This window comes from Halichoerus grypus, chromosome 1 (genome assembly GCF_964656455.1).
Source record: "Halichoerus grypus chromosome 1, mHalGry1.hap1.1, whole genome shotgun sequence".
Classification (NCBI taxonomy): domain Eukaryota; kingdom Metazoa; phylum Chordata; class Mammalia; order Carnivora; family Phocidae; genus Halichoerus; species Halichoerus grypus.
This window is the reverse complement of record NC_135712.1, coordinates 147,620,735-147,646,090: the sequence shown is the minus strand read 5'-3', so window position 1 is coordinate 147,646,090 and position 25,356 is coordinate 147,620,735. Positions and strand designations below refer to the sequence as shown.

General features: G+C 41.0%; 1 protein-coding gene across 3 annotated transcripts in view; it reads left to right on the top strand.

Moving 5' to 3' along the window:
• Positions 1-6,840: 6,840 nt before the first annotated feature.
• WDR48 (WD repeat domain 48) overlaps positions 6,841-25,356 on the top strand; it is a 45,128-nt gene continuing 26,612 nt past the window's right edge. The window contains exons 1-7 of one of the 3 annotated variants that reach the window (XM_078073436.1): positions 6,853-6,924; positions 9,907-9,962; positions 21,252-21,392; positions 23,605-23,683; positions 24,591-24,673; positions 24,789-24,918; positions 25,000-25,113. In XM_078073436.1, the coding sequence (XP_077929562.1) occupies positions 6,870-6,924; positions 9,907-9,962; positions 21,252-21,392; positions 23,605-23,683; positions 24,591-24,673; positions 24,789-24,918; positions 25,000-25,113 (658 nt within the window). In that variant the 5' untranslated portion in view covers positions 6,853-6,869. Of the gene's footprint in view, positions 6,925-9,906; positions 9,963-21,251; positions 21,393-23,604; positions 23,684-24,590; positions 24,674-24,788; positions 24,919-24,999; positions 25,114-25,356 lie in introns of all 3 variants that reach the window. The other 2 variants (XM_078073424.1, XM_078073432.1) reach the window with 2 other exon arrangements.

The following is a 25,356-nucleotide window of genomic DNA, read 5'->3' as shown; positions in this document are numbered from 1 at the left end:
CATTGGCATGTACAAAATATAGACAGAAAGAAATAAAAAGAACCAAAGGCTGTTTTTCCCCCAGTGTGTTCAGAAATAAGTGAACTGTTGAATGATGAGTCATTTAGTACCACGCCTTCTAAGGCCACATTTAAACCCGAGGAGTTACTGACAAGACATAAAATAGCACACAATTTTTGATGTAAACATCTTAAGCATTCTGAGTCTCTATATTTACTTATATAAAATTGATTTACTTATGCATACTTATGTAGTTATGATGTGGTACTCTATTATATATCAAACATTCTTCTTAGTAGAGAATCATTAAAGAGTTATAAGAAAATGCATGCAGCTCAATTTCTCCATGTTTCTGATTGGTATCATGGCAGATTTACATTAACAAGTTTATTTAGCACATCTGCGTGAGGCTTAAAATTTGACACTTTTTAAATTGTTTTTAAGGATTTTACTTATTTATTTGAGAGAGAGCCTGAGCGAGAGCGCACAAGCAGGGGGAGTGGCAGAGGGAGAGGGAGAAGCAGACTCCCCGCTGAGCACAGAGCCTGATGCAGGACTCTATCCCAGGATCAGGGATCATGCATGACCTGAGCTGAAGACACACACGCTCAACCGACTGAGCCACCCAGGCACCCCAATTTGATACTTTTTAAAATTCATCTTTCAAATATCCAAATTAATGCATTAGGTACTAGCAAATGGTAGTAGTTGCAAACCAAGTCTCCATAGGGTTTCATGTTTGTAAACAAATTTTCAAAACTTATTAATTCCTCTTAAACAACTAAGACAAAAAACATGACAACATTTATGTCTCCCCCTGGTGATGGCAAATCTGGGGTATGGTACAAAAATATACCTGGTGACCTTCACTTTGTTCAATAAATGGATTGATCATTGAGCCGGAAAACATGCATTTAAGCATGAGGATAAACTGTAAAAAGGCCTTATCATTTCACAGATCTTTTTCCAGGCCGTTCAGAACAAGAGAGGAGGCAAGACCAAAAGGTATGAAATTTCAAGTTGGTTTCAAAACTTTGAAAGGTGATAGAGCCTACATTACATAAAACTTCTGAGATAATCTACCCTAGGAAAATATAGCACCTCGGCAATGTTCCCTGAGCAAGGTGATGATTAAAAATGATACCTAAAATATACTGAACAGTTCCTACATACGAGCTACTGTGCTAAGATTATCTCATTTACCTTCATAAGAACCACATGAGATAGGTACCCTTGTTATTCCATTGCACAAATAAAGAAACTGAATATGAGTAACTGGAAGGATCAACCTCCAGAGAAAGACTAAATAAGAACATATCTGGTTTATTTGGAAGTAGAAGTCTTCTAGAACTCTAATTTGCTTTTTATATTTACTGCATTTTTATTTAATATGTGTGTGGATTTTTTTTCAGGATTCTAAAGGCAGAGGTCTCAAAATCTGAGAACAATATAATAGGTGTCAAGCCTTCTTACGTTTTGAATAAAGATGCCAATCTGCCCATGCAGGAAGTGCTAAGAGATTGATGAAGGAATTCTGCCAGGATAAGCCTCCTGGCAGTTATACCAGAGAAGACAAAGAATGAAAGAGCAATTGCAGAGGCTGAGGGTGAGAATATCTTTGCAGAGCTATGAAGATGCTGTGACATTTCCCCTCCTTATGGAGGAGAGAAGGTTGTATCAGTTATCTATTACTGTGTAACAAATCATCCCAAAAAGAAGGTACCTAAAACAATAAACACTTACTATCTCACACAGTTTCTGTAGATCGGGAATTTGGGAACAGTTTAATTGAATGTGCTGGCTCAGAGTTTCTCATTAAGTTGCAGTTCAAGATGTCATTTCATTGAGCAAGCTGAGGTCACATGCCTACACTCCCGCTGTAAGAAGGCTAGAAAAAGTGAGTTGCTGTCTTTCTCATTTTCTGTAAGCAGTGCTCATCACCACCAAGACACATGGTGGGTAATTCCCCAAACACAGAAAGAGAACTCAAATGGTGGACAACAGAAAATAAAACCACAAAAATGTCTAACTCAGGGGCGCCTGGGTGGCTCAGGCGTCAAGCATCTGCCTTTGGCTCAGGTCATGATCCCAGGGTCCTGGGATAGAGCCCTGTATCGGGCTCCCTGCTCAGCGGGAAGCCTGCTTCTCCCTCTCCCACTACCCCTGCTTGTGTTCCCTCTCTCACTGTCTGTCTTTCTGTCAAATAAACAAATAAAATCTTTTATTTTTTATTTTTTATTTTTTTAAGATTTTATTTATTTATTTGACAGAGACACAGCGAGAGAGGGAACACAAGCAGGGGGAGCGTGAGAGGGAGAAGCAGGCTTCCCATAGAGCAGGGAGCCCGATGTGGGGCTCAATCCCAGGACCCTGGGATCATGACCTGAGCTGAAGGCAGACGCTTAACGACTGAGCCACCCAGGCGCCCCTAAATAAAATCTTTAAAAAAAAAAAAATGTCTAACTCAAAGTCATCCCTTTGGCTGCCCAACACTGATACAACCACTGCTTTCAATGCTTATACTTCAAAAAAAGTTGCCACTTAAAATGTTGCAAATAGCCTTCATACAAAGATGCACTCACTCTATCACCCTCCAAGAAAGTCAGCCAATGTTTCATCAGTTACCACATCCATCTATCCATTTCTAAGTCCAGAACCTCTAGTTGATATCCAGTCCTTTGCAATTTATAGGCTAACTAATGAAGTTCACCAAGAGTAGCACACCCCACATACAATAGTGAAGTAGAGGGCAAAGAAAGAAAACAAAAATTAAAACACATAAAAGTGCACATGATACTCTTCAAGAAAGGAGATACAAGTAAAGATGCCAGCTCTCATTTCTTCCCCTGATCATGAGGACTGCACCACTCTTAGTGACTTCCTTTCTCCACCAGCCAATCTGTGTTCCCTTTACCTTCAGCCAGTACCTTCATTGCTAAGGGATCTGTGTATTTGATAGAACTATCTGTTTAAAGGTATAATCGCAAACCTATTTCTGCTTGATGATCAGGTGAATCACTCCAGCCAGTACCATAACCTTGCTCTTCTCCTTTTCCTTCTCTTGCCTACCCAGTGACTCAAGACACACAAAATGGTTAGATGGCAGTCTCATCCCCAAATCAATGGAACCATTCCTCAGCTTTTGTTGGGAGAATTCCTTTCTTTGGTAACAGACCTCTAAACAATCAAAACCCAGAATCTCAAAGACTGGCAGTTAAAAAAATTTAATAGCCCTTTGTTCCTAAATCCATTATTTTTGGATATGGAAGCCTGATGGTTTAAAAACATATCCAGAAATTCTCTGACCCTTCTCCCATTAAGAAAAGGAGTCTCTGGTTGCTGGAGGGGATGGGGGTGGAGGCATGGTGTAACTGGGTGATGGACACTGGGGAGGGCATGTGTTGTAATGAGCACAGGGTATTATATAAGACTGATGAATTGCAGTCCTGTACCCCTGAAACAAATAATACATTATATGCTAATTAATTGAATTTAAATAAGTTTTTTTAAAAAGAAAGAAAAGGAGTCTCCTTTGATATAACCAGCCTTAGTGACTAAGTCCTAATGAACTGAATGTAGTTTTGAAGTGACACTGAAGGACTTCCATTGTTGGTTTAAAAAGGCATTACAGTTTCCATCCAGATTTCTCTCTCTGGGGATGTTTTGCCCTTGGCACCCAGCTACTATGCTGTGAGGAACCAAATAGCACTGTGAAAAGGCCACGGGTAGGTGTTCTGGCCACAGACTCAGCATCAGTCCCCAGACATGTGAAAGAGCGAAACTTCAGATGATTTTAGCCCCCAACTTTTTGGCTGCCCCAGCTGGCATCAAGTGGAAAGTGGAAAATAGATAAACTGTCCTCACTGAGTCCTGCACAAGTTATGGATTTGTAAGCAAAGTAAATGTTGTAGTTGTTCTAAACCATTAAGTTTTGGAGGTGGTAATACAACAATAGACAGCAAGGACATGAAGGAAAAGTACTAAATATTGGACACTAGTTCAAGCATATGCTGCAAAAAGGGTTATCTCCCAGAAGGCACCATAACTAAGTCTTCAATAAGACATGTGCTTCTTGGTGATAGACAATACAATTAGATCAATGAATTCTATGGGCAATAGCCCATTGCATTATTTCTTTCATTACAGAGTGAGTTTCATGGTCAGAAGCTATATGGTGTCAGACACAGTGATTGTGTATAAAACATTCAATAAATCCCCAGATGGTGGCACTGACAGTGGCACAGCAAGCAGGGAAGCAAATCGAAATCTACAGTAAGCAATTTCAGAGAGAAAAACAACTATTCTCTCGCAGTGACTGGGTAGGGCCAAAGGAATTGACTTGCCTCTGAGTGGCTGGCTGGTCCTCCTGGAGAAGGGGGTATCTCATCAACTCAGAACTGGTCATTGCTGCTGGCAACCTGAACACTCAACGGTGGTTTGGTGATCCTAGGCATAGCTCCAATCCTGCTATCATTTCCATTTCATTCATGAGTCCACTGAGCAAGCAGTGAGCCTGGAAAAGGAGGCTGAGTTTCCTCCACAGAGCAGTTCATTTCATCCTTATGATTCATAAGATTCATTGTGCTAGGTCCATCAGCATAACCCTCCCAAATATTCCTTGTCACCAGTTCTCCAATCTTGCTCTTTCCGATGTTCTTGACCACCTGGTCAAACAATTAGCTTTGCACCATGAATTATTACCCAAGACCAACACTCCTTTCAGGCAAAGTGAAATTCTGGACATCCTGCTGGACATTCTGCTCATTAAAAGGACTTCATGACTTCAATGCTCTTCGGATCCAAAGTGGAATGCCAACAATCTCACAATGCATTTCTCGCAGGTACCACCATATTGTGCAGAGCAACAAACCTGAACAATGCCTGGCACATCATGGGTACTCAACAGACATTTGTTGAATCATTCTTTAAAAATGCAGATCATAGGGGCGCCTGGGTGGCCCAGTCGTTAAGCATCTGCCTTCGGCTCAGGTCATGATCCCGGGGTCCTGGGATCGAGCCCCACATCGGGCTCCCTGCTCCATGGGAAGCCTGCTTCTCCCTCTCCCACTCCCCCTACTTGTGTTCCCTCTCTCACTGTGTCTCTCTCTGTCAAATAAATAAATAAAATCTTTAAAAAAAATAAAAAATAAAAATGCAGATCATAACTAACTAGAATTTAAATAAACATTTGGAAGAAAAAAAAATGCAGATCATTTCCCTCCCTCCCCTGTTTAAACTCCTTCAACAGCTTCCTATTGCTCTAGAAGATCCTGTTGGGTGTAGTCTCTGCCTTTTCCTTCCCCTTGTTCTCTGAACTCTAAACATTCGTCCTCAATTCTTGGAATGTTCCATGCTCCCTCCTGCCACAAGACCTTTGCTCAGACTGTACCCTCTCCTTGCCAAATTAACTCCATTCTCAGATCTTGACTCAAGGATTCCTTCCTGTCTTTTTTTTTTCTTTCCTGTCTCATAACTATTTTTCTTCACTATACTTAACTCCATATTTATTTATGTGTTTAATTAATTCCTGCCTTACCATGGGACTCTAAGTACTATGATTATGTGCACTCACCACTGGATCCCTAGCACCTAATATATTGCCTGGCATTTAACTAAATAATATTTTGCTGAATGAACACATGAATAAATGAATGAATGTGTCTATAATAAAATGTAGTATATGTAATTTATCTCCAAGTTATCACTGCCAGTTTTGCTTAAGAAGCTTTCTGCTATCAGTTCCTACTCCTCGAATTCACATTTCTTTATTAATTTAAAAAGGCATTTGTCTAGACAAGAACTTTCCTAAGCATCGTTCTACACTAGCACTATGCAACAGAAATATATGAGCTACATATGTAACTTCAAATATACTACCAGTCACATTATAAAAACTAAAAAGAAATCATCTTACTATGTTATTTAACCAGTATTTCTGAGACATCATTTCAATGTGAGATTGATAAAAAATATTGATGAAATATTTCATATTCTTTTCTTTATCCTGTCTTTGAAATTTGAGTATTTCAGTTTCATCATACCTCAGTTTGAACTAGCCATATTTCAAGTGCTCAGGAACCACACGTGCCTAGTGGATACTGTATGGGACAGTGCAGTTCTATAGAAATCACTTTCACAAGGAGTCTGACCATCCTCAGCACCTAAAATCAGTGCCAGGAAAGCATTCTTAAGTCAAACTTTCATCCAGAAGATCTAGTTAGATCTTCCCAGTATAAGAGATGATTTAAACCAGATAAAAGAGTGAGCCCCAACTCCTTCAGGATTCATTAACTTAGAAAGTTGTCTCTGGGAACAATTTAATGTTCATCTTCCTATAACATACTTTATCTCTTATTTAAATAGAAACTTTGCTCCTCCTTAAGGTATGGGCCACCTTCTTTGCCAGCCATTCTATTTCTCCTCCTTCAAAGCCAATTTATAATTCTCCATTTTAAGGTACTTCATGGCAAATCTGTCCGTTCCCTTGGCTGCCTAGGAAAGTTGGGGGGCGGGGTCTGTCCAAGCCTCCCATGTCCAGTATACATTCTTTCAGTCTTCGTTATGCCTGCTTGGACCTCTGGAGGAGGCACCCCGGAGAGCAGCGCAAGTCATGGTTTAAGGCCCAGAGCTGGAGTCGGACTGCTCCTTCAGTCCAGAAAGTGGCCCTCTCTCTGCCAGCACTATACGCACGCAACGGTTTTTAGGTGCTTCAACCTCACCCGAGAGCCACTGCCCACAGCGACAAACAGCATTAGGTGAGCACAAGACAAGCCCGACCTCGGCTTCACCACCTGCCCTTGGATAAAGGGCAAGAGGCGGGATATCCGCCCGGTCGGGAACACTTCCGGAAGTGACGTAGCAGTGTCAACATGCAAGATGGCGGCCCATCACCGGCAGAACACGGCAGGGCGGAGGAAAGTGCAGGTATGGGAGTCCCGCTCCTCGACCTCCTGGACGTGGCCTGCGGCCCCGGGCCCACCTGCAGCAAGCAGATGCCTCGGGCCGCGGTCGTCCAGAGTAGCGGCTTGGGGAGAGCGGGACAGGGCGCGGCCGGCGGTGAGGGGTGGGGCCGCGGCGCTAACGGCTTGAGGAAGGGGCGGGGGGCGGCTGGCTGGGCCGGCCTGGGCCCAGTCCCGGGACCTTAGGGTGCGGGGTTTGGAGCTAGGGCTTGCCGGACTCCAGCTCTTTCGTAGGCTTGGGCTTGCGGGATCTGGATGGGCTCGTTTCCCGCCCACCTGCCTCCCCCTTCCCTTGCTTTTCACCAAAACGCTCTGCCCTATCCGCGTCTGAGACGAGGCCTGCGGGCACTTCCCCGGCGGCGGCGGAATGGGCCTGTGCGGGGGCGTGGCGGGGCGCAGATGGCTCTGCGGGGTTTCTGCGGAGGATTCTGCACAGGGGAGCCCTCTGCCTTTTATTTATTTTTTTTCTTTTTGCGGAAGCTTTGTCCCTTGTGAGGTGGAAACGACGTGGAAGTGTGCTGGTGTTAGTGGGGAAATTATCATTTTTATTAATTTTCTTCATCTTCATTGTGCATCCTTGATTCTTTCCTGTTTCTAATGATTTATGATCCAAGGGTAAAGAGTTATCTAATCCTTTCGTGTTTCTTTATGCCTTCATGAATCCACTTTTATTTTGGGTACGATTAAGGGTTATCGCTACCTAGTATTTTCAGCTGTGCAAGGAGTAAAAGCCCTATTACAAGTGTTTACCTGCAAGTAAATTGTATATAGAGTGACGGTTTATGTGCTTATTCATTAAACGTTTACCGAGCACTTAGTTTAGTCCCAAAGATGTGCAAAGAATTGAGACAGTATGGGAATAAGTAATACCCAGGATCTCTTTATGAAACACATTATATGTAGTTCTGCAGATTGAAATCGATTGTTTAATAGGTAAACAGGACAAAGTGATCCTTCAGTAAGGTAACCCCAGCAGTGGCTGTAGGCCATTGTCTTCTGGGCAGTTTACTTATTTGTTTTATTGATCTCATTGATCACTGAGCGTTCACTAGATGTCTCTGAATTGAGTGAAATTAATAAGAATCTAAAATAGCTTACCCTGTTAGGTGATTTTTAAATGCATCAGTAACAGGATTTAAGTAACCCCAGCATCCAAGCCAGGTGGGTGAGAATATGTGCTGTGGACTAAAATGTAACTCAAAATTGTCTTAATTGTCTTCTAGACACTAGAGTGGTACACTTCTTAGGGTAGTAAGGAGAGTTAATCAGGCATCTGTTACTTGCATTTAAATTTAAAGGCCATATAAAAGTACAAGATGAGGAAATGTAAATTCACCACAGGGTGTATGGAAAAATTGAGTGTTTTAATAAGCTGAATGTGAGCCATCACATGTTGAATGAGGGAGATAATTCCATTCTTTGCTGGTCATAGTACAAAACTACAGTTTGGGGTTCAGCACTTAGTACCTTGTTCTTGATAGGTCTAGCAATCAGATTGGTGAAGTAACCTGAAACTATTTCCTGTGAAGAGCATCAAAAGAACCAATATTAGCCTGCTGAAGATAGTTGCTTTCAGAATTTGTCCCCAAGGTATAGAACCAATGTGAGAAGCTACAGAGATTGATTGTATCTCAGCGTGAGGGAGAACTTTTGTTTATGGAAGTGTTTCAAAAAACCCCACAAACAATACAAAGGTATAAATGGTAATTGTCCTCTACTCTTCAAAGAATGCTACTGTGGACGGTGTGATATATAACCCTAGACCAGTTTTTTGTATTTTGTTTTACTCTGAGCACTGTTGGCATGTTGGGCTGCATGATTTTTTATTCTTTATGGGGGGGTCGGGAGGGGGTTCTATGCATTATAAGTTGTTCTGCATCATCCTGGCTTCTGTCTACTAGATGTTAGCATCTATCCAGTGTTGACAACCAAAAATAACTAGATACTTTCAAATGTTTGCGGGAGGGTAAAATTGCCCCTGGTTGAAAACCAATGTTCTATACCTCTTTGTGCATGTGTACCCAACTTACGTGATTTTTTTTTAACTCTAAACAAAGTCATAGTATTTATTGTTCAGTGTCTTGCTGTTTGTCAAAATTTTAAATACACATTCCCATTGATCCAGCAATTCCTCGTCTAAAAAATTGTTTTACAAAAGTGCAAATGAGGGGCGCCTGGGTGGCTCAGTTGGTTAAGCGTCTGCCTTAGGCTCAGGTCATGATCCCAGGGTCCCTGGGATTGAGCCCTGCATCAGGGCTCCTTGCTCAGTGGGGAGTCTGCTTCTCTTTCTCCCTCTGCCCCTCCCCCAGCTCATGTCTCTCTTGCTCTCACTTAGATTAGGTTAATTTTAAAAAGTTTAAAAAGTGCATATGCATATATCTCTCTAGTTGTACAAGAGTGTTTATTTTAGGAATGCTGTCATTGTGAAAAAAATCTCGATGTCCAACAGTAGTCACTTAGCAGATAAATACACTTACCTAGTGGATTAATTTGCAGTTGTTAAAAAGATAAGCTTGATCTGTATTATTAAAAAGGAATGGTGTCCAGAAGTCAAAAAAACAAGTCAACATAGCATAGTCCCATTTCTACAAAGGAAATAATGTGTTTTAAACGTCTGGAAGGCAATTACAGTGATAGTCTCTATGTATTAGATTATGTGATTATGGGTAAGGCAGGAAATGGGATATCTTTTATTTTAAAATATATATTAACTTTTATATTTTTGAGCTTTTTACAACATTCTTTGTTTTTATAAATAAAATCTTTCCATTTTGGAGAAAGTGTATATGGCTACCTAAATATATTTTGCCTCTTGGCTGTCTTGTACCAAGAGGCAGTAGCCCTGAGCTTCATTATTAAATTGTAGGCCAAAAAGAACCCTTGAGATTTATAATATTGATAAATAACCAGTGGAGAGGGGTCCAAACATACTGCTTATTAATTATAGACATAATGAAGAATGAGCACATGTCCTACCATCTTCAACTTCTCAGCAGCCTGGAGGTGAGTATGAGGGGGAGGGGTGAATTTGTGATTGGCAGAAACATGATCAGACAATCAAATGTATGAATTCAGATAGATGATGCAGATTTTTTCCTGGTAATCAAGATATCAAAACAAGTCTCTTCACTCCCTGGTGGTCCCTTACTGTTATTATTTTCCAATAACCACAGTCTATTGGTTGACTCACTCTCTTTCTCTCTCTCTCTCTCTCCTACTTCCTCCCTCTCCTTCTCTTGCTCTCTCCATCTTTCCTTCAACTTGCTTCAGAATTCTTGGAATGAGGTTGTCACTGCTATTCCTGGTTTAGGAGCAACAACCATGCCCTAGTATCCAGTGATGTTTCAAGTATATACATACTTGGCCTTCCATAACAGGATTCTTTTCCTTGGAAATGACCCCAAATCCAGCTTAACCAGGCTTACGTAATAAAAGACATGTATTGGCTCAGGTAAATGAGAAGTCAAGAGGTGGTGCTGGTTTCATGCAAATCTTGAACCAGCAGGCTCACTGTGACTCTCTAACCTAAGAAGTGCTGTAAAGTCAGCTTTACCATTGGGCTGCTGATGAGTTATCTTCTATTCCCAAACTCTCAGCTCTAGGCCTTCCCTCTTGGTCGCTGTCCCATCCCAGTCCTCATGTCTGTTCACACAGTATTCAAGGCTACAGTCTCTTAAGTAGCTCCTGTACATTTTCTCTAGGATTTGCTTGCCTTGAGGAGCAGAAATGGGTAATGGAGAGGCAACCAACAAAGGTCTCTTTTATCAGTACTTACCTTTTTTCTCTGCCGAATATTTAGTTATTCCAGACCTATTCAGAACTCAGTATGGGTCTTATTTCTGATTCTGAGTCCAAGTTCTGGGTTGGTTGTTTAATCTTTGAGACTTTTTTTTTTTTTAAAGGAAGTAGAATGATGCCAAATCCTGACTTCTCAAGGAAAGACCCTTACAAATTAGCTGTATGTTCAAGATGAGTTACTTTTTATGTAGGATGGGTAGTAAAACAAATTATACCAATATGTCATCCATTGGAACAGAGGTCAGTAAACTTTTTCTCTAAGGGGTCAGATGGTAAGTATTTTAGGCTTTGCAGGCCATTTTACTATGTCATAACTCCTCAACTCTGCTATGATAACGTGAAAGCAGCCATAGACAATACCTAAATGAATAGATGTGGCTGTGTTCCAATAAAACTTTGTTTACAGAAACAGCCTCTGGCCTGGATTAGGACTATGGGTGGTTTTTTACTAGCCCCTGGAGGAGTTTTACTAATGCCCCCTGACCAGGAGAAGTCAAGCTAGAATTTGTCGTATTTTTATCTGCAAGACTGCTTTTTAGAATAGTTTTTAAAATCAGCACTCTTGAAATTAGGTACAAGTAGAAAGTAATGGTCCACAGGATTGAACAGATGTGAGAATTACTGCTATCCGGCCAATATTTTCTTGGCCAAATTTAGCCTGATTTAGCCTGATAGCTGGAAGTAGCCTTACACTAAAGAGCTGTGTGATTCCACTTATAGAATGTTACAGAACAGACAGAACTAATCTGTGGTGAAAAAAGTCAGATCTAGATTGCCTAGGAATGGGGTGTAGAGGTTGGGAAGCAGAGGAGGGAACTTTCTAGGGTGGTAATAATGTTCTTTATGTCTTGGTAGGGGTTTATATTAAACAGATCCATACATCTGTTAGAAGTATTTGTGTACACATAAGATTTCTACATTTCATTGTATGTAAATTTTACCTTAAAAGAAGGAGCCATTTTAAAAAAAAAAAAAGGGAGCCACAAATAAATAATGAACTCTAAATGATGATATACATGTTGGAGTGCTTAGGGGGAAGTGGTATTGATGACGTGCAACTTATTTTGAAAGGCATTGAAAATAACAGGTCAAGTGGTTGGATGGGTATGAGATAAAGCAAATCTAAACAGTGTTAATTGTAGAATAGTTGTGGGTATATGGATATTTGCTGTGTAACTCTTTCAACTTTTGTATGTGTTTGAAATTTTTGTAATATAATATTGGGGGAAAATAAGCTTTAAAGGTTAAAAAATGGTTAGTGATAAGCAGCAGGAGGAGGGGGATATTTTAGTTGTGGTGGCCAGAGAAGGCCTTGCTGAGAAGCTGACTTTTGAGTAAGGATCTGAAGGAAATGAGATTGCCATCTGGAAGAGCATTCCAGTGAGAATATCAGATGCAAAAGTCCTGTTTGGGAATGCGCCTGGCTTATTTGTGGAACGCTAATGATGCCTTTGTGGCTGGTGTGGAGTGAGCGAGGGAAGAGGAGCAGGAGATGAAATCAGAGCGATAACTGCAGGCCAGATCTTTTAGAGCACTACAGGTCATAGGAAGGGCTTTGGCTTTTGCTCTTGAGTGAGATGGAAAGCAGTTGGTGAATTTGGAGCGGAGGAATATACACAATATATGTGGGTTTTAATGGGACCAGCCTGGCTGCTGTATTTGGAACAAACTGAAGGTGAGCAAGGGCAGAGCAGGGGGACCAGTAGCTATTTAAGAAATCCAGGTGATAGTGCTCCATGCAGGGTAGTGAGATTTTGGAAGACTAGATGAGACAAATTGAAGTAATGATGGCATCAAGGTTTTTGGCCTGAGTGACTGGAAGAATGGAGTTGCCATTAACGCCCATCAGTGAGGGAGACCACAGGAAAAGCTAGTTTGGAGAGGGCTATTGGGAGCTTGGTTTGGGCAATGCCACAATTAAGATACCTGTTAGACAACCAAGTGGAGGTGAGTCAGTGCACATGGTGGGGGGGCAGGGCTGGGGAAATAGCCCAGAGTGCCTCCTTTGTGAGCCTGAAATGCTTTATTTGTTTTTTTTAAGATTTTATTTATTTGATGGAGAGAGAGAGAGAGAGCACACAAGCAGGGGGACTGGTAGGCTTCCTGCTGAGCAGGGGGCCTGATGAGGGCTAGATCCCAGGCTCAGTCCCAGAACTCTGGGATCATGACCTGAGCGGAAGGCAGGTGCTTAACCAACTGAGCCACCCAGGCACCCCGAGCCTGAAATGCTTTGAAGTATCCCTTCTTTTCTTAAAAAGATGGTGAATTTTGTACTTATTCTATGATATATCCGTATTTGTTTTCATATAAAAAATTACTACTGTGATAAGCAGAATTCCCCCTCCGCCCCCCAGCAAATGCCCATGCCGTAATCCCTGAAACTTGTGAATATGTTATATTGCATGATAAAAAGGACTTTGCAGATGTAATTAAGGTTACAAACCTTAAAGGGGGGATTATCCTGCATTATCCCAGTAGGCCCAATTTAATCATGTGAGCCCTTAAAAGCAGAGAATGTGGGGTGCCTGGGTGGCTCAGTCGTTAAGCGTCTGCTTTCAGCTCAGGTCATGATCCCAGGGTCCTGGGATCAAGCCTGGCATCGGGCTCCCTGCTTAGCAGGGAGCCTGCTTCTCCCTCTCCCACTCCCGCTGCTTGTGTTCCTTCTCTCGCTGTGTCTCTCTCTGTCAAATAAATAAAAGTCTTAAAAAAAAAAAAAACCGCAGAGAATGTTCTTCCAGTGGACACAGAAGTCAGAGAGATTTGAGGCACTAGAGGGACCCTTTTCTGTAGGAGAGGGCACATAGAAAGTATGAGAAGGACTACAGGCAGCCTGTAGGAGCAAGGATGGAACCTTGGCTGATAGCCGGCAAGGAAACAGGACCTTCAGGCCTACAACTTGAATGAGCTTGGAGGCCAACTCTCCTAGAGCCTCTGGGAAGGAACACAGAGCCATCAGTCAACTCTTGTCTATATTGGTCTGTGAGAGCAGAGGACCCATCCAAGCTCTGTGTGGACTTCTGACCTTCAGAATTGTGAAATAATAAATGGGAGTTGTTTGAAGCCACTAAATTTGTGGTAATTTATTATGTCAGCTACAGAAAACTAATCTGATTATCATGAAATTAAAATAATCAAGGATAGTTTCTGTCCTGATTGCCTCTACTGTAGCCTCTGGCACATTACCAATAACTCTAGGGGTATTTAAGCTTCAGATGCAGAGACAGATCACATGAAGTTTAGTGGATCGTCCCCATTGTCTGATTTCTTTACTTTGGGTCCCAGACAGTTGCTGGGGAAATTAATCAAACAGTGCTTACTAAGCCAGCTACAAATACTAAAGAGTGTAACCTAACCGGGTACTTGGTGCTGGGGCACTGCCATATTCTTCTCCTTGTTTGTCCCTTTACATGTTTCTTCCAAAATGCATAGCTCCTACCAAAGGTCTGGCTTCCCGTCCCTTGCAGAGTTCTTAAAGTACCCTCTGCTCTTCCCCCTGCCCACTTTTTTTAAGCAAATTAAAATGGTCAGATATGAGTCTTCATCTCTGCTTTTGCCTGTATTCTTGACTGTTTAATGAGGTTTTTCCAGGACTTTGCTCACTCATTCATTGCTACTATCTCCAGCACCTTCTGCTTTTCTTTTTCTTTTACTTCCATCTCTTCTGCCTACAAAGCTTACCTATATCTTGGGGGGCTGGTGGCAGCAAACTTTATTTAACTTACTGTGACTTCTCTTATATTCTTTCTCCACTAGAATGAAAGCTCCTGGGTTGCCTGGGTGGCTCTTTTGGTTAAGGGTCTGCCTTCAGCTGAGATCATGATCTCAGGGTCTTAGGATTGAGCCACGTGTCAGGCTCCCTGCTCAGTCGGGAGTCTGCTTCTCCCTCTACTCTTCCCCCCCTGCTCATGTGCTCACGTACTCTCTCTCAAATAAATAAATAAATATCTTTAAAAAAAAAATAGAAGAATGAAAGCTCCAGGAGGACTATTGTGCCCACTCACAAAATCCTCAGTGTTTAGAATTGAGCCTGGCCACTGGTGGATGCTTCATCAATATTTGTTGAAAGAACTGCATTCTGTTTTTATCTACGGCCATTTATTTTATTTTATTTTATTTATTTATTTGAGAGAGAGAGTGAGTGAGAGAGAGGGCACATGAGCAGGGGCAGAGGAAGAGGGAGAAGCAGACTCCCCTGCCAAGCAGGGAGCCCGACTTGGGGCTTGGTTCCAAGACCCTGGGGTTATGACCTGAGCGAAAGGCAGACGCTTAACCGACTGAGCCACCCAGGTGCCCCAATTTTTTTTTCTTTAACAATAGGTTTTTGGGGGTGCCTGGGTGGCTCAGTAGGTTAGGTGTCTGGCTCAGGTCATAATCTCAGGTCATATGAGATCAAGCCCCTCATTGGACTCCATGTTGGGCATGGAGCCTACTTGGAATTCTCTCTCTTCCTTTGCCTCTGCTCCTCCCCTCCCCCTTGCTCTCTCTCTCTCAATAAGTTCTTAATGTGATATGTCTTGGAATATATCAGCGTATACAGTTCATTTTCTTATATTTTGTAAGATTTTATGTATTTGAAAGAGCATGCACGAGAGAGAGGACAAGCAGGGGGTGCGGCAGAGGGAGAGGGAGAAGCAGGCCCCTGGCCGAGTAGGGAGCCGACACGGTGGTCAATCCCAGGACCCCGGGATCATGACCCAAGCCGAAGGCAGACGCTCAGCCAACTGAGCTGCTCAGGTGCCCCTCATCTTCATTCTTTAATGACCACTTAGAATGGATAATTAATCTGGTCGTTTCCTTTTTGAAGATACTATTGCTGTTTTGTCCATCATACTAAAATTTACTAAAAAAAATTAATAGCAGTTAAAAAATAGTAAAGGAGGTCTTAGAAAAGTAAACAAAAGGACAAAGATCCATAATATAGAAAGCATAAAAGATGAAGGATCAGTTTGAAAGTTCCAACATCTGACTGATGGGGGTTTAAGAAGGAGCAGAGAAAACATTATTAATGACTTAATAGAAGAAAGTTTTTCAGAGCTGAAGTGCCACAAGCTTCTAGGTTGAAAGGGCTTTCTCAGTGCATAGCAAAATTAATTGATAAGGACCAAAAACTAAGTAAATAAAGCAGCAAGAAAATAGAGAAGATCCTACACACTTAGGAGTGAGGGGAGTGGGCAGGTGGCGGTACAGGAAAGAATGAAAATGAGATCATTTTAGAATGGAATGAAACAGAATGGCATTGAATTCAGTGGCAACACTGGGTGCTGGATTGGAAGTTGGAGCAGTGCCTTCAGAAGCAGAGGGGTTTTTCTACATGGACTTCTTCACCCAGCCAAATCCAGTGTAGAGGTAAAGACCTTTTCAGGCTTGTGAGGGCTAAAATCACCTCCCGTGCACCTTTTCCTGTGTTAGTTTCTTGAGGTCCTGGGAATGTGCTTCAGCAAAACTGGGGAGTGAACACAGAAAGGAGGAGATGTTGGAATTCAGGAAACAGTGGCTCAAACCCAGCCCAGAAGAGCAGTAAAGGGAAGCATCAAAGGTGACAGCTGTGCCAGCAGACAGAGAAGGCAGGTGGCCTGGACCAGAGTGAGAAGATGTGTGTTTCTGAGAGAAGACTTTTGGGCAAAGTGGGGTGGTCCGGGCTCTTGCTAGAATATCTCATGTGGTGCTACAATGAAGGGGAGTTGAAGTTAAAGTAGAGGAAAGCATTGAAGAAGGAAAAAAAGGGAGAATGCCAGGGAAAACAAAAAGCTCTCTAAGAAAGGAAATGTATTCATGATATAGTTCTTGGCTAGTCAGTAGACAGCAATTACAAAGTCAAACAGTGGAGCTAGTACTGGTGATTTATTCACCCGAAAATCGAAAATCGTGGTATATCTGTATCAGAAGAGTAGAGGGAGGAGTTACTGAGAGTAGTCCAGAGCTAGATCCCAGTCTACCATAGCCTGAGTAAATAGATAATGTCTAAAATGGAAGGTTGTAGGATAAGCACAGTATTTTTGAGAAATGGAGTAACTCTTCAGAAACAACCGAGAGTTGAAATTTGTTACCCCTAGGAATTAAGACTGGGTATGGGGAGTCTTACCCAGACAACAGGGAGATGGTTTTTCATTAGTCTTTCTTTTTTTTTTTTTTTTTTTTTTAAGATTTTATTTATTTGACAGAGAGATACACAGCGAGAGAGGGAACACAAGCAGGGGGAGTGGGAGAGGGAGAAGCAGGCTTCCCGCTAAACAGGGAGCCTGATGCAGAGCTTGATCCCAGGACCCTGGGATCATGACCTGAGCTGAAGGCAGACACTTAACAACTGAGCCAACAGACGCCCCTCATTAGAGTCTTTTCAGTATTACGGTATTTGATCTTCTGAATACAGGCAAGAATTACTTGGGCAGAAATTAAATTATAAATTCAAAAAACTAACTAATACATGTCTTATTGTAAAACATTCATACCATATAAAAAAGGCACAAGTGAGTGACAATCACCATAATTCCATCACTCAGGAATAACTACTGATAGTTTTATGTATGTATATCCTTCCAAACTTATGTAGTTGTTTTAAAATACACATTTAAAATTCTGCAACATTTTTGTAATATTTATTATTCACTACTGTATTGGACATATTTCACTTCAAAAAAACACATCATGGCTTTCTTCCCATGTTGGTCAGTCTAGATCTACATCACCTTTTTTTTTTTAAAGATTTTATTTATTTATTTGACAGAGACACAGCGAGAGAGGGAACACAAGCAGGGGGAGTGGGAGAGGGAGAAGCAGGCTTCCCGCTGATCAGGGAGCCCGATGTGGGGCTCGATCCCAGGACCGTGGGATCATGACCTGAGCCGAAGGCAGGTGCTTAACGACTTGAGTCACCCAGGCGCCCCTACATCAACATTTTTAATGATTAAGTAGCATTCTCTTTTATAAGGTGTGTGCCAAGATTTACCCAACTAGGATACTTCTAATTCTTTGCCATTTTTAATCACACATCTGTAGTAGATACCCTTGAAGAGGTAGGCCTGGATTTGTTTTGCTAAGAATTACTTTCCACCTGGAATTAGGACCTGGCAATCATGTTGTTATTCTCTGACCCTTTCCCACTGGACCAATCACATAATCTGCCAGAAATTTGAACATTAAGATTCCTATTTGCAACATAGTCTCCACTATGAAATGTACTGAGAGAAGCAGATAAGGGGTCTTGAAGCCCCAGAGAAAAAGAGATTGAGAGAGATTGAAATTGACATTGAAGCCATCTTGGTTCCGATGGTTTTCCAGTGTCTGATTCATGCAATAATATTTATTGTGTGTCTTTTATGTGTCAGACACTCTAATGAGGCACAGTGATAGAAGGAACAAGGCTGACAAGTTCCTTACCCTCTTGAAGCTTTTATTCTGAAGGAGAAGATACAACAAAAAAGAGAAATACGGAGGGTGGTAAGAACTGTGCAAGAAATTAATAGGGTAAGTGATGGAGGAAGGAGATCAGGGGATTCCCTTCAGAAGAAGTGACTTTTCTGCTAAGACCTGAAGGGCCAGGATGAGCCAGACAAGATAAAAGCCAGGGGGAGGATATTCCTGTGGGGATCGTAGAGGAGGGGGATGTTTTTGGCACAGGGAACAGTAAATACTGAAGCCCTGGTGTGGGTGGGAAAGAGCTTGATGTGTTTGAGGAACAGAACAGAGTTTGGGGTGACTCTCATGAAAGAAGCTAGGGGGAGTTAGTTTGAGGTGAGTGTGAAGATGCAGGATAGATCCAAAGCATGTGAGGAATTTGGACTTTTAAATGCAGTGAAAAACCTTTGGAAGACTTCAGCAGAGAAGTGCCATGATTTTATTTTAAAAATGTCTCTTATGAATCATGACCATATTTCCTGCCCTTGGACTCTGATAGATATCCTTGTATTTTTTTGTTAAATTCCCTCCCTCTCTCTTTAATTTAAGCTGATTTGAGTATTACAGTTAGTTGCACCCAAAAGACTAGGCCAAAAACAACAGTCTTGTCTTTGTGCGTATAACCCTGGCCCTTTTCATGTCTTTATTTATGTGTTTGTTGGCATTTTCTTTTCTTTTTAAAAAATTTCCTCTTGGTGATCTTTATTTCTCTGTCAGAGTTTGATGACTTCTTACTGTTTTGTATGGACTCTTTGTAGGTTCTCAAGAGTTTTATCTTTCATATTTATTTCATTATTTTCCCAGATTTTAGATGTTTGCCTTTTAACCTTGCTCATCTTATTTTTTGACGTTCAGAGTTTTGTTTGGTTTTCCCTGAATAACAGCATTATTGAGATAAAATTTATGTGAACTCAACCTGTTAAAGTATACGATTCAGGGCTTTTTCGTAAATTCATAATGTTGTACATTGATCACCTAATTCAGAGACTTTTGTCACCCCAGAAATAAACCTCATACCCATTAGTATTCACCCCCATTTCCCTCTCCTCCAAGTCCCTGGCAACCACTAATGTACTTTCTCTTTCTGTAGATTTACCTGTTGTGGACATTTCTTGGAAGTATACTCCTAAAATAGGTGGCCTTTTCTAACTGGTCTCTTTAACTTAGCAGAATGTTTTTAAGATTCTGTCGATGTTGGAGCCTGTGTCAGTACTTCACTGCTTTTTATGGCTGACTGAGATTCCATTGCACAGACAGACCACATTTTGTCTATCTGTTCATCAGTTGGTGGGCAGTTGAGTTGTTTCCACTTTTTGGCGGTTGTGAATAATGCTGCTGTGAGCAGTTGTGTACATCTGGAAGGTTTTGACTTGTGTTGGTCAAAGCAGCATTGGTCTTTTTCTTTGAAAAGATTACCCTGTTTCTTGTCATATTAGCAGAACCTTCTCTATGTAGAGATTATACATATTTGCCTGTCTTTTAAAAAGTATTTTTATGATTAAATTGTTAAATTTCAATCTTTAGTTCATATGCAAATTCATTTTGGTTTAAGATCTGGAGAAAGGATATAATTTTTCCCAGTGGAATCACTAGATGCTCCTAGATAACTTATTAAAGAGGTTATCATGCCCTCATTGATTTGAAACACTACGTTTATATCAAAATTAAAAATTTGTAGTAGGAAAATATGTGTCCAAATTTTGTTTTATTCTACTGATCCTTTTTTTCTATATTCCTGTTGTGGTACTCCATTGTAATTCTCGTAGCTTTACCTTTTAAAACCTTTAAAGAATATCCTTTCATTTTTAAAAAATGACTAGGTATTACCCTGGAGACATTGTACTGTATGTATTTTGTCAGCTTCTAGAAAGAATTCTGATAGGACTCTGACCAAAGTTGGGTTAAATTCACAGATTTAGGAAAGAATTATTTATTTTGAATCTTCCTGTGCTACAGTATGGCATGTCTCCTTTATTCAGGTTGTTCTTTTATGTATCTTGTGCTGTTGGTTATGTATCTTCCTTGCAAAATATGTTTCTAGTACTTACTCTTGTTCCTATTGTAAATCATCTCTCCCCCCCCCCCCCCCAGTTTTTTCTTAACTAGTTATTTCGTTAGATTAGAAACATTCTGCTTTGGGGCACCTGGGTGGCTCAGTCGGTTAAGTGTCTGCCTTTGGCTCAGGCCATGATCCCGGGGTCCTGGGCTCCCTGCTCAGAAGGGGGTCATCTTCTCCCTCTCCCTCTCCCTCTGCCCCTGCTCACTCTCTCTTTCTCTCTCTCTCTCCAATGAATAAATAAAATCTTTAAAAAAAAAAAAAAAAGAAAAGAAAGAAACATTTTGCTTTGGGCTGCCTTTTTCTTACTTATAGTTGCTTTTGGTTGATTTTCTTGGGTTTTCACTTGGAGCAGACAGGTTACCAACAGCAAAGTAGAGGAAAACGCTCTGAAGGAAATGGTTAGCGTATTATAGGAACACAAAACTTCATTTTGTGTGGCAGGTCAGATGAGGCCTTTTTGAGGAAGCATTGTTTAAACACATCTAAAGACTGCAGCAGAGTGGGGGGGAAGAGCTTCCACACAGGGGGCCAGTGCATGCGATGGTCCGGAGGTGCAGTGTGCCCAAATGGCGAGCAGCGTGTGCAAAGATGAGTGGCAGAAGTGCGCAGGGCACTTGAGGCCAGTCAAAGCTTTCAGATCAAATCATGAGTTTAGGAGAGTAAGCAGCCCAAGAGGTTTTTGAGCAGAGGAGAGACACAGTCCAATTTACATTTTTAAAAGATTCCCCAGCTGCTTTGTGGAAAATGGATTCAAGACGGACAAGAGTGGGGAGGAGTCTGGTTAGGAAGCTGTTGTAGTAAGTTAGCTTTATACCTGCTGATCCTGGACTAGGCTGAGCCTGACATCATGAATGTCGTCATTCTCCACTTCTCAGTGTTTCAGTGTCTACAGAATAAAATGACATGTTTATTGGGTTGAAAAATAAGTTTTATATTGGAAAACATGGGATTTTGAATTTCAGATTGGCTACTAGTAGGCTACATTTTATTATTGCATGTCTTACAACTTCATAAAAAGCAAATCTGGACGTATTTATCAGGTTTCATATGTTATTCGAGATGAAGTGGAGAAGTACAACCGAAATGGAGTTAATGCCCTGCAGCTGGATCCAGCACTGAACAGACTTTTCACGGCCGGTCGAGACTCAATCATAAGAATATGGAGTGTCAATCAGCACAAGGTAAGGCAGGGATTGAGTTTTATACTCAGTAAATGTTAGTCTGTCTAATATGGCACCTTTCACAGTTTCAGATTTAATCTCTGAGCAATGAGTTATTTGGTGCACTGCAACCAGAATTCTGTAAGCCTCTGAGAAAAACACCCCAGGGGAGTATTCAAAACTGCTTTAGCTAAGGACTCCATAAACTTAGGTGTGTGATAAGAGATCTCTGCTACAAAGAAACAAAGAGATTGGTCTGGTGGGAGGATTACTTTCAACAATTTATATTTTCCTGTTCTTGGCAGCCCTTTTCAGTGCTTTAAAAAAAAAAAAAAAGTTGAATACACTTTTTTACATTTATAATTAATAATTAATCTGGAGGAAACATTTGATTTCTTTCTTTAAAAGTGATTAGGGTACCCAAAAAATCCATAAGGCCTTATTAGATACTATAAGGTTGATATAAAAATAGAAAGACAACATGGTCGACTTCTTCAGGAGATTTAAAGTCTGTTTTCTTAAACAGGGAAAGGACTTAAATCTATGTAAAAATAAATCCCCAGTCAAATGGAAAGGAACTCTTTTTGTATTTTGTTTGAATGCCTGTATTGTGAATGACATAGGAAGGAAGATTCAGGGAAGGAGAAAGAGCATTTATTGAGCTCCTAGCTATGTATCAGATACACTCTTAGTCCTTTCCTATCCAGTGTGGTTTTAATTCTCACAACAACCCTTCAAGGCAGCTGATAATGATTCATTTCCATAGATGGGAAGACGGGCTCAGAGAAACCCATGGTTAAATAGCTGGTAAGTGACAGAGAATTAGGTCCCAGTCTAACTTCAGAACGCTGGTGCTTGACCTTGTAATTTTAAAAGTCTCTGTCTCTCTAGCAAGTTGTGCAAGTCTGATGTTCAGTCTGAAAAAGAGCCACTATTCTGCACAGTTGCTGGATGATGTTTCTTCAAATGGACTTTGGTCCAGTGGGCTTTAAATTTTTTAACCAATGGAAATAGTGGTGGGCCCAGTATCAAAAAAATGGAAACTAAGAATACTATGGCTTTGAAATACTTCTTGGAACTCACATTTGAATTGGAATGTCACCTTCTAGGAGTTAACAGTATTTCAAATAAATTAAGGAAAACACTCACAAGAACTTAAGCCTGAAAGAATCTAGAAAGCTACCTATCCTTCCCTTAGACATCTTTTTTCCGGTCTTCATTTCATGACAAGACTAAGTAGCATCATTTCTCAAATAAACTTGTAGAGAGAGCTGTTCTCTTCAGCCTTGAAGAGTCTTGAACTTGCCTGTGTTCGGTGTAGGATATAACTAAATGCTCTTTAAAAGGCCTCTCCTGGTAATTAAGCCAAGAGAGAAGAATGGAAGAATCTCAAGTTACTGAATCGATACGGTGGCAGGGCTAGTACTCCTTTAACTTTGGGCTTCCAGTTCTTCTCGGAAGGACTGTAGATATCATGAGGAAAACATTTAGTTCAGAAGGTAAAAACCTTAGTAGGAGGTTAAGAGCAAAAATGTTCATCTCCTTCTGCAGTCAGGCTGGGCTCCTCACTACTCTCGTTCAGCCACATCTTCATTTCTGGGTCTCCTGTCTGCTGTGAGCCTTTACCACCCCCGATCCAAATCCCTCAAGCCTGCAGATCTGCTCACATCCTGTCCTTCCTAGGAAACCCCTGCCTGCAGCACTCTGTGTCATATGCAATGCCTCGCCCAGATCTTGTTGTCTTTGCTAACTTAAGACAAAAATTAAGCATTTGTCCTAGAAACCTAGGCTTTCATCAGTAATAAAACTCCTAAAACAAAACTTCTGTTTACATCTGTTATATGGAAGCACCAACTGTTTGATGAAATTCTACTCTGGGGGTGCCTGGGTGGCTCAGTCGGTTAAGCATCGGACTCTTGATTTGGGCTCAGGTCATCATCTCAGGGTTGTGAGATCAAGCCCCACATTGGGCTCTGCTATGTGCGTGGAGTCTGCTTAAGACTCTCTCTCTGCCCCTTCCCACTCGCTCAGTATGCATTCATACACATGGGCGCGTGCGCATTCTCTCTCTCTTAAATAAATTCATTCATTCTACTCTGAATTCAGTTGTCAGTTTTAAGACCTGAGAGCAGTGTGTCACATTAATTGAAGAATGTAGACATATCTATAATTTGTAATGTATTTCATTCTCTAATGTAAACTAATGACCTTACAATTTTTCTTTTAATTTTAGCAAGATCCATATATAGCATCTATGGAACACCATACCGATTGGGTAAACGACATTGTACTTTGTTGTAATGGGAAAACATGTAAGTACTTCTTTGGATCATTGGGCTTCTGGAAGTTTTTTATTCAATTTGATATGCTTTTCATTTTTTGTGTACTTTTTTTTAATTGAAGTTTGGCATACAAACAAAAGCACACACACCTAGAGAACACAGCTTAGTAAGTTTTATAAGGTGAACACCCATGTCTACGTACAGATTACAAGAAGCCCCCTTGGACTGTCCTTTCAGTCACTCCCTTATGCCCCAAGATAACTGCTTTCCTGTCTTCTAAACACTGTAGATTAGTTTTGCCTGCATTCGAACTATATATAAATAGACTCATCACAATATGTATTCTTTTAGCTTTATTAATGTCTTTTTTCGTTCTTATTATGGTAAGATCCATTTCTTGGTTTTGCAGTGTGTGTTAGAGAAATTTTTCTCCATCAGATTAGTTGCTCCTTCAACTGGAACATTAAAAAAAGTTTGCTCTGCCTATTTAAAAAAATATTTGAGGGGCGCCTGGGTGGCTCAGTTGGTTAAGCGTCTGCCTTTGGCTCAGGTCATGATCCCAGGGTCCTGGGATCAAGCCCCGAGTCAGGCTCCCAGCCCAGCAGGGAGTCTGCTTCTCCCTCTGCACCTCCCCCTGCTCGTGCTCTCTCTCTCTCTCTCTCTCAAATAAATAAAAATAAAATCTAAATAAATAAATAAATATTTGAGACAAAGTACAATAGGTTCTAGGAAAACCTTTTAGATTGTGTGTGTGTGTGTGTGTGTGTGTGTGTGTGTGTGTAAACATTAACAGATACTTAATGTTAAGAATACTATAAATATTCAAGAATATATGTGTGTCTATGAACATTAGTTTGAAAGTATGTTGCATTGTTATAAGTCTTTAAAATGGTGAAGTCTTAACTACTCGAGTTTGTTTATTCTTTGCATCTTCTAGTAATATCTGCTTCTTCTGACACAACAGTGAAAGTGTGGAATGCACATAAGGGATTTTGCATGTCAACACTAAGGACACATAAGGTAAAACAACAAACATAATTTTTGGTGTCTCTAGTATAATATTGAGATCTCGCTACTTTATGTGGCTCATTTTCTTACTGATCTAGTAGATCATTGTATGTGTGTTCTGTTACAGGATTATGTAAAGGCCTTAGCATATGCCAAGGATAAAGAACTGGTAGCTTCGGCTGGGTTGGACAGACAAATATTCCTTTGGGATGTGAATACTTTAACAGCATTGACTGCCTCAAATAACACTGTCACAAGTAAGGTGTTTGAAAAAAATTTCTTTAAAAGTAATTCAGGTTGATATAAATAAAGAATGGTTTATGAAACATCTTTGATAGGTTTGCATCGAGGCAGTGCTTCATATTTTGAGAGTGCTTCTACCTACACTGTTCTAGCCCCCAAGAGTATGATTGAACAACAAGGAGCTAGTTCGTCACTGCAGTCTAAAAATGGTAACTTCTTCAGGTGTAACCTGGTTATTTTTGTCCGTGTGCATGTCTTAGCTCCCTAGCTAAAGTGTAAGTTCCTTCAGGGCAGAGGAATCTGTCTTATCACCACTTTGTACCTCCCACAGCATTGCCTGGCCCAAAGCCACAGTTTCAGCAGATACTGTCGATAGAAGTGGTGATTACCTGACAAAGCAGGCAGTTTCTGACTCTTAAAAGTGTTACTATGTCTTATGAGCCCTTGAGTTG